The sequence below is a fragment of the Oncorhynchus keta genome, chromosome 7, assembly GCF_023373465.1.
Source record: "Oncorhynchus keta strain PuntledgeMale-10-30-2019 chromosome 7, Oket_V2, whole genome shotgun sequence".
Lineage (NCBI taxonomy): Eukaryota > Metazoa > Chordata > Actinopteri > Salmoniformes > Salmonidae > Oncorhynchus > Oncorhynchus keta.
The window spans coordinates 18,429,235-18,442,476 of NC_068427.1; the positions used below are offsets into that span (position 1 = coordinate 18,429,235).

Genomic DNA, 13,242 nt, shown 5'->3' on the forward strand with positions numbered 1-13,242 from the left:
ACAGCCGGTTGTGATACAGCCTGGAATCGTACCAGGGTCTATAGTGAAACTTCTAGCACTGAGATGCAGTGCCTTAGACCGCTGCATCACTCTGGAGCCCAAGTTGTGCATTCTGTGTGGTAGCAGAAAGAACAGTCAATGGCTTGAGTAGCTGGAGTCTTTGAACATTTTTGGGGTCTTCCTCTGACGCCTGGTACAGAGGTCCTGGATGGCAGGGAGCTTGGCCCCAGTGATGTACTGGGGCGTACTCACCACCCTCTGTAGAGCCTTGCAGTTTCCATACCAAGGGTGATGCAGCCAGTCAAGATGCTCTCAATGGTGCAGCTCTAGAACTTTTTGAGGATCTAAGGGTCCATGCCAAATCTTTTCAGCCTCCCACACAGTTGGCCCAATCACAACTGTATAGGTGTGTGTTGACCATGTTAATTCCTTAGTGATGTGGACACCAAGGAACTTGAAGCTCTCGACCCGCTCCACTACAGCCCCATCGATGTGGATGGGGGCGTGCTCGCCCCTCCATTTCCTGTAGTCCACGATCAGCTCCTTGGTCTTGCTGACAATGAGGGAGAGGTTGTTGTCCTGGCACCACACTGCCAGGTCCCTAACCTCCTCCCTATAGGCTGCCTCTCCAGGACGGGAGTAGGAGACCCTTGGTCTAATTGAGTGACATCAGTGGTAGTGAAATTCAACCTACAGTGGGTCCCCCAGGATCAACATTGAAAAACACTGGGTTTAAGGCAGATCAAATGCCTTTTCCAATGTACTCCTTTGTAATCAAGCCCTAGAGCAGGGATGCCCAACCGTCTTCCTGGAGATCTACTGTCCTGTAGGTTTTCAGTCCAACCCTAATTTAGCGTATCTGATTCAGCTAGTTATTAAGGTCTTGTTGAGCAGCTAATAAGTAGAATCAGGTGTGTTTAAATTAGGGTTGGACTGAAAACCCACAGGACGGTAGATCTCCAGGAAGAGGTTTGGGCATCCCTGCCAGAAGCCTTGTTGCTTTAAAAGCACTTGCAAATTATATTACTTCGAGGAAAGATGACTTCAGAAAAAGCAACTTCAAGTCTCTGCATTTTGAAGACTGTATTTGATGTGTTTATAGATTCATCTACTTACATTTTGATGTAATGCTCTACAGAATTGGTGACAAAAATATGCAGTGACAACGGCCACTGGTTTCTGCATCCCGAGAGCAACCGAACATGGACCAACTACACACGATGCAACGAGCATACTAATGAAGGCAGAATGGTACGTTGCGACCCAAAAAACAACAACTCTCAAATGGATGTTCCGTTAATTCAAACGCAAGTGCTTGCTGCATGTGAGGAATGTCACTTTGACCTCCTGCAGAAACTTCCAGATGGCTATTTTGATTGAATGGACATTAAGTACTTGAAAATACTCTTTGCTCTTTGATTATCAGGGCTATGGGACTTGCATTATAATTTTGTATTGATTCATCAATGCATTGCCATTATATAGCTGGGTTTAGGGAGTTCAGAACACATACAGTAATATGCTAGGGCAATATGATGCTTATTGTGTCTATTCTCTTTCAGACTGCCATGAATTTATTCTACTTGGCCCTCATCGGTCATGGCTTATCACTGACATCCCTATTAATTTCCCTGGGAATATTTTTCTATTTCAAGTGAGTATAAATGAACCAAACAATAGAACTAATTGAATATTCAAAGGTTTTGTTCCTGGATCTGTTATTAGACACGGACAGTTGATGCCAAATTACTTTCGGTTTTTAACGCCACAATGAAAAAGTCTACACCTTTTCCCCTTTCGTGTAGGAGTTTAAGTTGTCAGCGAATCACTCTCCACAAAAACCTCTTCTTCTCCTTTGTATTGAACTCGGTCATTACCATCATCTGGCTGACCGCTGTGGCGAATAACCAGGAGCTAGTACAAAGAAACCCTGTAAGTGGATGGGTGGGTGGGTGGATGGATGGATATTATGTGATTGATCATTTTATATGTGTATTATGATATGTACATTTTACAGCCACACACCAATGCAATGGCAGTATACACACGGCTAATTTGCTGCTGCCTTTAGAGATATTCAAAGAGTAAAGCACAGAAGAACTGCATGTGCAACATCCTTATTTTCTTTTTTTCCAGACAAGCTGTAAAGTGTCCCAGTTTATCCATCTTTATCTTTTTGGTTGCAACTATTTCTGGATGCTTTGTGAAGGGATATACCTGCACACCCTCATCGTTGTTGCTGTGTTTGCTGAGAAACAGCACTTGATGTGGTACTATCTTCTCGGCTGGGGTAGGTTTTTGGGGATACCCCCGTATACCCGTATATGATTTTGATGTGAAGTTTGGATGTTATCCATACATGGAAGTAACACTGTTTGTCACGGACAATGGATGTCTGTTGTTTTTCAGGCTTTCCTCTAATTCCAGCATCTATACATGCAATCGCTCGCAGTTACTACTACAATGACAAGTGAGTTACGTTCAGATACTGTATTTTGTACCACAATTGTTTTCAGTGAATTTATCATTTCTTCAACTACAAGCTATTCATACAGCATAATACATCTTGCTGTAATTAGTTTCTATTACAGCTACAAGTATTCCCTACCATGTACCCATTGCCTATTAGAATCCTGTTGGCACACTTCTAGAGCTTTCAATCCAATTTTATGAATATGTTTCCTGTAAGCAGCTCTTGTAAAAAAAATCTAATTTAAACCATAAAAGAAGGCGGCAGACCCTGAATGCTAATTTGTCTCTTCCCCTCCTACAGTTGTTGGATAAGCTCCAACACTTCACTCCTCTACATAATCCATGGGCCCATCTGTGCTGCTCTGTTGGTAAGTCTGTAGTACATTTAGGTACATGCAAATACGATCTATATTCCTGCTTCTCTTGAGTGCAAACTTAAGTGGAATGGGGTTGCCGTGTTCAAGGATATTGTCTATGGACAAAAAGAAACCACACTTTGTTTCTGTTCAACTAGCACAGGAAACAAATATCTAGATAAGTAATTTCACAGAACTATCCTGTAGGTTGATAGATTAGTGACCCGCCCATTAGTCATTCGGCAGAACCACGTGCCTTTGGCATTCTAGGAATGACCTGATAAAACCATTGGTCTGACTTCAAAGGAAACTGGACAATCAAGCATCCTCTTGTAGTTTGCAATTATTTTCTTTTGGTCCAATCTGCTATAGAGCTGCATGTCTTATCAGATGTGCTGATGTTTCATTATTTTGAGGAATTCTGCCTGATTTCTCCTTGTTTAGTCAATTTGAGAACTATAATGAATGTTATGTTAATCTGCTCTCCAGTAATACACTTATCCGTGGTTCAGAAACGCATGTATTACCCATAATGCACCATTTTATGACATCAAGAAGTAAACCCACTATTGCTTACAGTCGTGAACAGTATTCCTTGTTTTTTATGTATGGTGATTGAGGGTTCTTGGGATAAACATATCCTCTCAATGGCTATATTCTGACAAATGTGGCCTTTTCCTCTCTCTATATCCTCCAAGGTGAACCTGTTCTTCCTGTTGAACATTGTGCGTGTCCTGATCACCAAGCTGAAGGTGACCCACCAGGCTGAGTCCAGTCTCTACATGAAGGCGGTGCGCGCCACCTTGATTCTGGTACCTCTCCTGGGGATCCAGTACGTCCTGTTGCCCTACAAACCAGAGGGACGGGTCTCCTCTGAGATCTACGACTACATCATGCACATCTTAATGCATTATCAGGTAAGACTATCTACTCTCTGCTAGTTACCCTAGCTCACATATGACTATAACATTATGCATTTCTAGGCTTACAGTAATGTATCTTTCATGTTTCCAACCAAGGTTAGGGTGACTTTCGTGTATGTTGTGGTGGTAATTTGGCAGATGTTCTTGTCCAGACTGACGTACTGTCGGTAAGTGCATACTAAGGTGTCTGGGGGAGAAAAAGAGAACCATACCCCTTCTGAAGTAAGCAGCAGTAACGTTCCCATTGCCACAATAAAACTGAAGTAGTCATCTGCAGCCACCGTCTCTTATTATTGGATTAAGACCAGGTCGGCGCCTTATTAGCCTTTGACTCCTGTGTCTTTATCTCTTGGCCTGTGGAAGAAAGTATATGTCATTGTCTGGCAGGGGAGGAGGAGGGTTGAATGCTGCAACTCATGATGAGGTACTGTCAGTGCCTTCTGGTGCCAGGCTGAATCAGCTCAATAAATAATACATTACAACGCCTTTCTCTGTTCTCGTTTTACATGCTCCTCGAAAGGTCCGATGCCAAAATGCATCAAAGTTGGCAAAATCAGCCCCACGGCTCGACTGTTTTGGGTGTTTGAGAGCTTGAGACATTCTCCCAGGGCGTTAAAGCGATGGGTTTATAACCGATATGCACTGACTGGGCTCCTTTGTTTGCTTTATTTTCTCAGGGTCTGCTGGTAGCCACCATCTTCTGCTTCTTCAACGGAGAGGTAAGATTCTGACCCACATTCATTTATCAGGTTTTCTGAAATCCCAGATATAGAATTTTAGGTCGGAGGATTCCCTTGCAGCTTATTCACAGGACATTTTGGGACCTTTTCAGAAATATTGCGACCCTCTCCTCTCCTGTACATTTGAGTCCTCAGTTCCCTGTGCGATCAAGCCAAGGTTAGGCAACTTCCTCTGTGCAAACCCTCCCCGAGAGGTGATCTGACCTGGGGATGCATCTGGGGAAGTTGACCTTCCAGAGCATTTCATGGGAGCTTGTGGGCCTCTGGTGATGATTCTCTCAGATTGAAGATCATTAAAGCATTGGCAGGCATCCAGAGACAGTCACGGGACAGTCCATAGAGTGGTATGAGCAGTGCTGATTTGATTTATTAGGATCCCCATTAGCTGATAGCCAATAGCGATAGCTCGTCTTCCTGGGGTCTGACGTATAACAAAAAAGACATTACAGACAAAATACTTAACAATTTACATACATTTAAAAACATTAACATGTAGTGTGTGTATGCATCTGTCAGTTACACATACAGTTGAAGTCGGACGTTTACATACACATTGAGGGGGGGGGTCCGGTTACCGTTCAGTCTTCTCCAATCCTTCCAGCGATTGTCCGCTGAGAGAGACAGGGCCATTCGCGGTCAGGCCACTATAACCATTGCAGACTCCTGGTCCATCCATTCAAAAAACAAGGATAGAGAAAGGAACACCATCCCAGAAAATCTCCACCAAGCAGAGATATACATAATGAAGAGAAACCATTTACGGTTTGAGACATGTTGTAAATCTGATTTGTCCCCTATATACAGTTGAAGTCAGAAGTTTACATACACCTTAGTCAAATAATTCCAACTCAGCTTTTCACAATTCCTGACATTTAATCCTAGTAAAAATTCCCTGTCTCAGGTCAGTCAGGATCACCACTTTATTTTAAGAATGTTAAATGTCAGAATAATAGTAGAGAGAATTATTTATTTCAGCTTCACATTCCCACATTCCCAGTGGGTCAGAAGTTTACATACACTCTATTAGTATTTGATAGGATTGCCTTTAAATTGTTGAACTTCCACAAGCTTCCCACAAAAAGTTGGGTGAATTTTGGCCATTCCTCCTGACAGAGCTGGTGTATCTGAGTCAGGTTTGTAGGCTTTGCTCGCACATGCTTTTTCAGTTCTGCCCACACATTTTCTATGTGATTGAGGTCAGGGCTTTGTGAGGGCCACTCCAATACCTTGACTTTGTTGTCCTTAAGCCATTTTGCCACAACTTTGGAAGTATGCTTGGGGTCATTGTCCATTTGGAAGACCCATTTGTGACCAAGCTTTAACTTCCTGACTGATGTCTTGAGATGTTGCTTCAATATATCCACATAATTTTCCTGACTCATGATGCCATCTATTTTTTGAAGTGCACCAGTCCCTCCTGCAGCAAAGCACCCCCACAACATGATATTGCCACCCCCGTAATTTACGGTTGGGATGGTGTTCTTCGGCTTGCAAGCCTCCCCCTTTTTTCTCCAAACATAACGATGGTCAGTCATTATGGCCAAGCAGTTCTATTTTTGTTTCATCAGACCAGAGAAAATGTTCTGGGATTGATTTGCACTTTTCGCAGCAAAGTACATCTCTAGGAGACAGAACGTGTCTCCTTCTTGAGCGGTATTTGTTTATTTTTTTTGTATTTTTTTTTTTTAAACTTTATTTAACCAGGCAAGTCAGTTAAGAACACATTCTTATTTTCAATGACGGCCTGGGTTAACTGCCTGTTCAGGGGCAGAACGACAGATTTGTACCTTGTCAGCTCGGGGGTTTGAACTCACAACCTTCCGGTTACTAGTCCAACACTCTAACCACTAGGCTACGCTGCCGCCCCATTGTATGACGGCTGGGTGGTCCCATGGTGTTTATACTTGCATACTATTGTTTGTACAGATGAACGTGGTACCTTCAGGCGTTTGGAAATTGCTCCCAAGGATGAACCAGACTTGTGGAGGTCTACAATTTGTTTGGGCTGATTTATTTGGATTTTCCCATAATGTCAAGCAAAGAGGCACTGAGTTTGAAGGTAGGCCTCAAAATACTTCCACAGGTACACCTCCAATTCACTCAAATGATGTCAATTAGCCTATCAGAAGCTTCTAAAGCCATGACATGATTTTCTGGAATTTTCCAAGCTGTTTCAAGGCACAGTCAACTTAGTGTATGTATGTATATCTTCTGACACACTGGAATTGTGATGCAGTGAATTATAAGTGAAATAATCTGTCTGTAAACAATTGTTGAAAAAATTACTTGTGTCATGCACAAAGTAGATGTCCTAACCGACTTGCCAAAACTATAGTTTGTTAACAAGAAATTTGTGGGGAGGTTGAAAAACCAGTTTTAATGACTCCAACCTAAGTGTATGTAAACTTCCGACTTCAACTGTACTTGTCAGTACATACACACAACAAGTAGGTCACATTGGGGAGAGGCTGTGTTGCTTTATTTGTTTTTTGAAACCAGGTTTGCTGTTCACTTACACTATGTGGTCCTTCTGTAGCTCAGTTGGTAGAGCATGGCGCTTGTAACGCCAGGGTAGTGGGTTCGATCCCTGGGACCACCCATACGTAGAATGACACATGACTGTAAGTCGCTTTGGATAAAAGCGTCTGCTAAATGGCATATATTATATAAGATGGAAGGGAGTTCTATGCACTCATGACTGCGTAATACTATACGTTTCCTTGAATTGAGAGGGTTTCTTACCAAATGCGTTATTTGTGTTTTGATTGGGGTTGCTTTATGTAACAGATGAAGTAGTCAAGGGTTAATATGGTAATTGTGAATGCCTGGGAGATGGCCAGGAAAACACTGTGTACAGTCTTGCAATTAGGGTTCATTCATTACTAGTAATTTATTACTAAATGTATTGATTTATTTTCTGTGTGCTGAATCTTATGGTCGACATCGTGTCTTGGTAGGTGCAAGGGGTTCTGAGGAGACATTGGAACCAGTACCGTATCCAGTTTGGAAGCACCTTCGCCCACTCAGATGCCATGCGGTCTGCCTCGTACACTGCTTCGTCCATCACCGAGGTCCAGGGCTGCTACAGCATCGACAGCCACACAGAACACTTGAACGGAAAGGGGGCCTGCCTTGACATCGAGACCTCCATCTTAAAATCAGAGAACCCGTTCACCTGAGGATAGGATGACTCTTTTTCGGAATGGTGGGGAAGGGGAGGCTGCAGTTTGTTACTAGGTTTCCTGGGTTAACCGAGGGAGGGGAGGAAGAAGGGATAAACAACGGAAACGTTCGGACACTTGTATACATACGCACTGAACAAAACAAATGTTTCTGCTACCTTCGATTAACACATTGAAATGGGCACTTAATCGTTTTATCAGCTTAGTGAGAATAACTTTTTGCCAACCTTTTTCAAGTATCCATGTATGAAGCTTCCTTGCTGCTTTTCAGAGGAAGCCAAATGTTTATATTCTGATAATTTATCTTAAAGCATTCAAATGTTACGCAGTCCTTTTAACATGACTGTACATAAACATTTAAAAAAGGAGGTTTGACAATCCAAATTAAGATATTATCAGTTCAGATAAAGCCTGGGTGTTTGCCTAAAAGTATTATTTGTGATATGCCAAGCCAAGAACCACCCTTGTCGGCTATTTTTATACACAACAATCTATGCCACTAAGAACTAGGCTCTCTGAGGCTATTATCTGTGTTTCTCTAGCTGAATTTAAGCTCAAGTTAAGGGCAAAGTTACACAGATATACAGTACAGTCCCTAGTTGGTAGTTAATAACTTTTGAAAAGGTACATGCTTTACCATTATCAACTATTGTCATTTATGCCAATATCTGTCCTGTACAACTGAATGTTACTTCAATTATGAAGTTTGGTTCTGGCACTGTTTTAAATCTATGGAATAAATATTTCTAGGTTAAACCTAACATTCCCCTCAGTGGCAAACGGTATGCCTATAAAACATTGTGTTCTCTATTGGTCTGGCACATACTGTATGTTCATATATTCTAAATTCCATATAATTGCCACTGTTCACTATTGGAATCATTCATGTGAATTTCACTACTTTTTAAATGATTGTTTTCATCCAAATGCTGGAAACGACTCACAATCAGATTATGTAAAGTATGTGGACACCCCTTCAAAATGAGTGGATTTGGCTATTTCAGCCACAGCTGTTGCTGACAGGTGTATACAATCGAGCATACAACCATGCAATCTCCATAGACAAACATTGGCAGTAGAATGGCTGAAGAACTCAGTGACTTACAGCGTCACACCGTCACAAGTTGCCACCTTTTCAAAAAGTCAGTTCGTCAAATGTCTGCCCTGCTTGAGCTGCCCCGGTCAACTGTAAGTGCTGTTATTGTGAAGTGGAAGTGTCTCGGAGCAACAGCGGCTCAGTCACGAAGTGGTAGGCCACACAAGCTCACAGAACGGGACTGCCGAGTGCTGAAGCTCTTTGTGAGTAAAAATTGTCTGTCCTCGGCTGTAACACTCACAACCGAGTTCCAAACTACCTCTGGAAGCAATGTCAGCACAAGATCTGTTCGTCGGGAGCTTCGTGAAATGAGTTTCTATGGCTGAGCAGACGCAAACAAGCCTAAGATCACCATGTGCAATGCCAAGCGTCAGCTGGAGTGGTGTAAAGCTCGCCACCATTGGACACTGGAGCAGTGGAAACACGTTCCCTGGAGTGATAAATCACACTTCACCATCTGGCAGTACGACGGACAAATCTGGGTTTTGTGGATGCCAGCAGAACGCCACCTGCCAGAATGCATAGTGCCAACTGTGAAGTTAGATGGCGAAGGAACCATGTTTTTCATGGTTCGGGCGAGGCCCCTTAGTTCCAGTGAAGGGAAATCTTAACACTACAGCATACAATGACATTCTAGACAAATCTGTGCTTCCTACTTTATGTCAACAGCTTCGGGAAGGCCCTTTCCTGCTTCAACATGACAATGCCCCTGAGCACAAAGTCATACAGAAAAGGTTTATCGAGATCAATGTGGAAGAACTTGACTGGCCTGCACCTTGCCCTGACTTCAACCGCATTGAACACCTTTGGGATGAATTGGAACGCCAACTTCGAGCCAGGCCTAATCGCCCAACATCCGTGCCCAACCTCACTAATGCTCTTGTGGCTGAATGGGAGCAAGTCCCCACAGCAATGTTCCAACATCTAGTGGTAAGCCTTCCCAGGAGAGTGCAGGGTGGACCAGCTACATATTAATGCCCATGATTTTGGAATGAGATGTTTGACAAGCAGGGGTCCACATATTTGTGTATGTTGTAAATCTTGCAGTGCAGAAATGCAATTAAGGTGAGTGCTTTATGTACATATACTGTATATATTTACGCTGTATTTACGGGTGTATACGAGGCATTCAACTATGAAGCAGCTGTCATATAGAAGTGTGTGGGAGGTTGTCAGCAGGAAGTTGTTTTTTACAATTTTGATGCTTTTACTGATCATTAGCCATCGGACTGACATTCAAATGAATTGTCTCTGCCATTTCTGCTAGCTTTCCACAAGGGTACAAACAAAGCCATTCCTCAATTTTGCAATTGCACTCTGATAGAGGGTGAATGATGCCTGAATTGCATCTGTAAATTCCTAACAAGGAAAGTTGTTTTGGCCGTCCCAGGCATCTACCACTTGAACATTATAATCATAATCATACAGTGACCGTTTGTAACTAAACAGATACTATTACACAGCACAAGTGTGTGTGTGTGTGTGTGTGTGTGTGTGTGTGTGTGTGTGTGTGTGTGTGTGTGTGTGTGTGTGTGTGTGTGTGTGTGTGTGTGTGTGTGTGTGTGTGTGTGTGTGTGTGTGTGTGTGTGTGTGTGTGTGTGTGTGTGTGTGTGTGTGTGTGTGTGTGTGTAGTGTGGCATGGAGACAAGAAGAGATGTCGATACCAACTCTCAGATACATCTCTATATTAGCTGCCAGTACTTCTGGCAAGTAAATTCCATGTATCCTGTTTCGTAACATTTGTTAGAATGTGACGTGGACTGCAGGACAGTTTCTTATTAAAGAACTTAATGATATCTTAAAACTGTATTCAGAGGTGTTTTCATATTAGACGACTTTGACATTTGAAGTAGCACTTACTACAAAGAAAAGTATTTTCAAGGATAATGTCTGTATTGTATGTTAAAAATGTACTGTGTATATATATTTGGAAGTCTACACACCCTGACTCCACTTGACTTGTATGGGTGTAATTTGTATGTGTTTATTCTTTGGATGTGAAAATATATATTTGTGAAACATTTATTTTTCTTTGTTATTTTTTATATTCTCTATTTCAACGGAAAAAAGAAAATACACTGACGTTTTTAAATTTAATAGGAAAGTCACGTAATGTCAGGGTATTGTGACGTGGAATCTACGTGAAAAATACATTGGATTTTAAAAAATGTATCAATGTTAACTAATGTTTTGACATTTGAACATAGACAAACCCTGTATAAAATATGTTGAATTTGTATCTTTAAAACAATGTCAAATTTTCAATGTTTTATCCACTATCAGAAAAAGAAAGGGTTGGGTAGCATTGTTGGGCACTATTCAAACCAATGAGGGTTCTGAACTTTAAAGCCATTTGTCTCAGAATCATCTTAATATCCTAAACTCTCGAAGTATCAATGTTTTGAAGGAGAGGTATCTTCTGCTTGGATAGTTCCAACTGTTCCACTGACGTCGTCTGTCTTTAATTCCAGTTTGACTACAAATGAATAATTCATTTGTTGGATTCACGTCTCCATCTCAACAAAAAATGTAAGTAAATGAATAGGACTAAATCAAATTCAACTTTATTTAAAGTTCATTTAAAGTTTGATTTGATTTAGTCCTATTCTTTAACTTAGTTGTTTGTTTCAGATGGATTATTCTTATAATAATCCTGTCATGACCACACTGTTTATGAGTTCCCTATAGATTGTTTTAGAAACCAACAAAAAAGCTGAAAAATTCACTTAACAGATGGGTGTTCATGGGAAATTGAAATTAAATTACTGTTTGGGTTTTTAAGCTGGGTTTCTGTATAGCACTTTTTGTCATCGGCTGATGTAAAAAGGGCTTCATAAATACATTTGATTGATTGACTCTAGTTCTGCAGTCCTGCTGGTTTCAGTTACGTCCTCTGCACTCAATTGATCAATTAATTTTATTGATTGGCTGGAGAGTGCATGCTGGTGTGGGCATTGAGGACTGGAGCTGTGTACTGCTGGTTTACACAATGATTGGTAACTGACTGTCAGTCACATCATAGCTCTCATGAGCAGCTCTGCCTCTGTAGAGGGGAATTGATTGGTACAGATTTGGGGTCTTAACTTGAGCAAGTTTTCTACAGCAGGTAAATAATCCTGCTGCAACAGGAAATGTATGTTTTTTGTTAGAGTAAATCAAGTATTTTTAAAGTGGACATTGTGGAAATTACAAACTTTAAAAGCATTTTTAAATCTCAAATACACTACAAGTTTGCATTTCCTGCTGTGCAGAAAATTCTCAGCAACAAAATAGTGGTACAATTAAGATCCGACATCTGTAGTAACACATACTCAAGCTAGATGTACAGTAACGTACCAGCTTCCCACTTTCTTTATCAACAATGTGGATAGCCATTTTTGAAAGAATGGAACACTTGAACAGGTGATGTGACAGAGAGTGCTTGACAAATGGAGAACAAGTGCCTGTCCTGCTACCCACAGGCTATTGTTTCACCGTATGTTTTATTGTAACCAGAGGAGTTGTGGGGGCTTCAACAACTTGGGCATGCGTCATTCTCTCTTTTTATGCCTACGGTAAAAATGGACTATTATGTGCTATTGGCGGTTTTGAGCTTGTCAGTATTGGATTGTGCCAAAGGCAATAGGTAGATTTGAAGCATCACACTAACCAATCCAATCCAGTACTTGATGCAACTTTATTCCATTTTTATTAGCATTAGCCTAGTAAGTCATTGAGGACACATTTCATTTCCCAATAACTTACTGGTTGTTATTTCAGTTATTTGCAAATGGGATATGAATACAAGCCAAATGGAAGTCTAACAGTCAACTTAATATACCTCATGAGTTACAAAATGGTTCTCTGAACCTTATTTCTGGGGCAGACGATGCACTTGCTACAAATTATTGTAATTAGCTTTTTGAAACACTGTCATCAATGTAAGTTCCAGATGAAATCACTCTGCATAAGCACTGAGCATTGTCAAGCCGTTTCCTTGTACTGTATGTGCTCTCTCTTTCCATGCCTCGGGTATAATCAATCAAGCGTGGAAAGAGAAGATAATACACATTGTCATATACAATACAAAACCTGAATGATAATTAATGTTATGATCAATTGAACTTCACTGTGTGTGTGTGTGTGTGTGTGTGTGTGTGTGTGTGTGTGTGTGTGTGTGTGTGTGTGTGTGTGTGTGTGTGTGTGTGTGTGTGTGTGTGTGTGTGTGTGTGTGTGTGTGTGTGTGTGTGTGTGTGTGTGTGTGTGTGTGTGTGTGCAGGATAGCAAACCAATTAAAATTCTGATAATGTAGGATATTTTAAATGTCATCACTTGAAAAAAGGCTAATTTAGATTTAGCGGTTAGGTTTATGTTTTGGGTTAGGGTTAGAATTAGGTTTAGGGTTAGAATCACTGCTAGAAAGGGTTCATCTTCATTACACAAATAGTTCTCTGAGGAGTTCAACAGTTCAACACCTTCCTACACAGACCTGGG

The 13,242-nt window shown here is 41.3% G+C and overlaps 1 protein-coding gene across 4 annotated transcripts in view; it reads left to right on the forward strand.

Moving 5' to 3' along the window:
• LOC118386115 (calcitonin gene-related peptide type 1 receptor) overlaps positions 1-11,629 on the forward strand; it is a 58,115-nt gene extending 46,486 nt beyond the window's left edge. For all 4 annotated transcript variants that reach the window (XM_035773548.2, XM_035773550.2, XM_035773547.2 and 1 more), the window contains 9 exons: positions 1,139-1,251; positions 1,563-1,654; positions 1,806-1,932; positions 2,137-2,290; positions 2,410-2,470; positions 2,774-2,840; positions 3,527-3,745; positions 4,429-4,470; positions 7,449-11,629. In XM_035773548.2, coding sequence (XP_035629441.1) covers positions 1,139-1,251; positions 1,563-1,654; positions 1,806-1,932; positions 2,137-2,290; positions 2,410-2,470; positions 2,774-2,840; positions 3,527-3,745; positions 4,429-4,470; positions 7,449-7,670 — 1,097 coding nt within the window. In that variant the 3' untranslated portion in view covers positions 7,671-11,629. The remainder of the gene's footprint in view (positions 1-1,138; positions 1,252-1,562; positions 1,655-1,805; positions 1,933-2,136; positions 2,291-2,409; positions 2,471-2,773; positions 2,841-3,526; positions 3,746-4,428; positions 4,471-7,448) is intronic.
• The last annotated feature ends 1,613 nt before the right edge of the window (positions 11,630-13,242 follow it).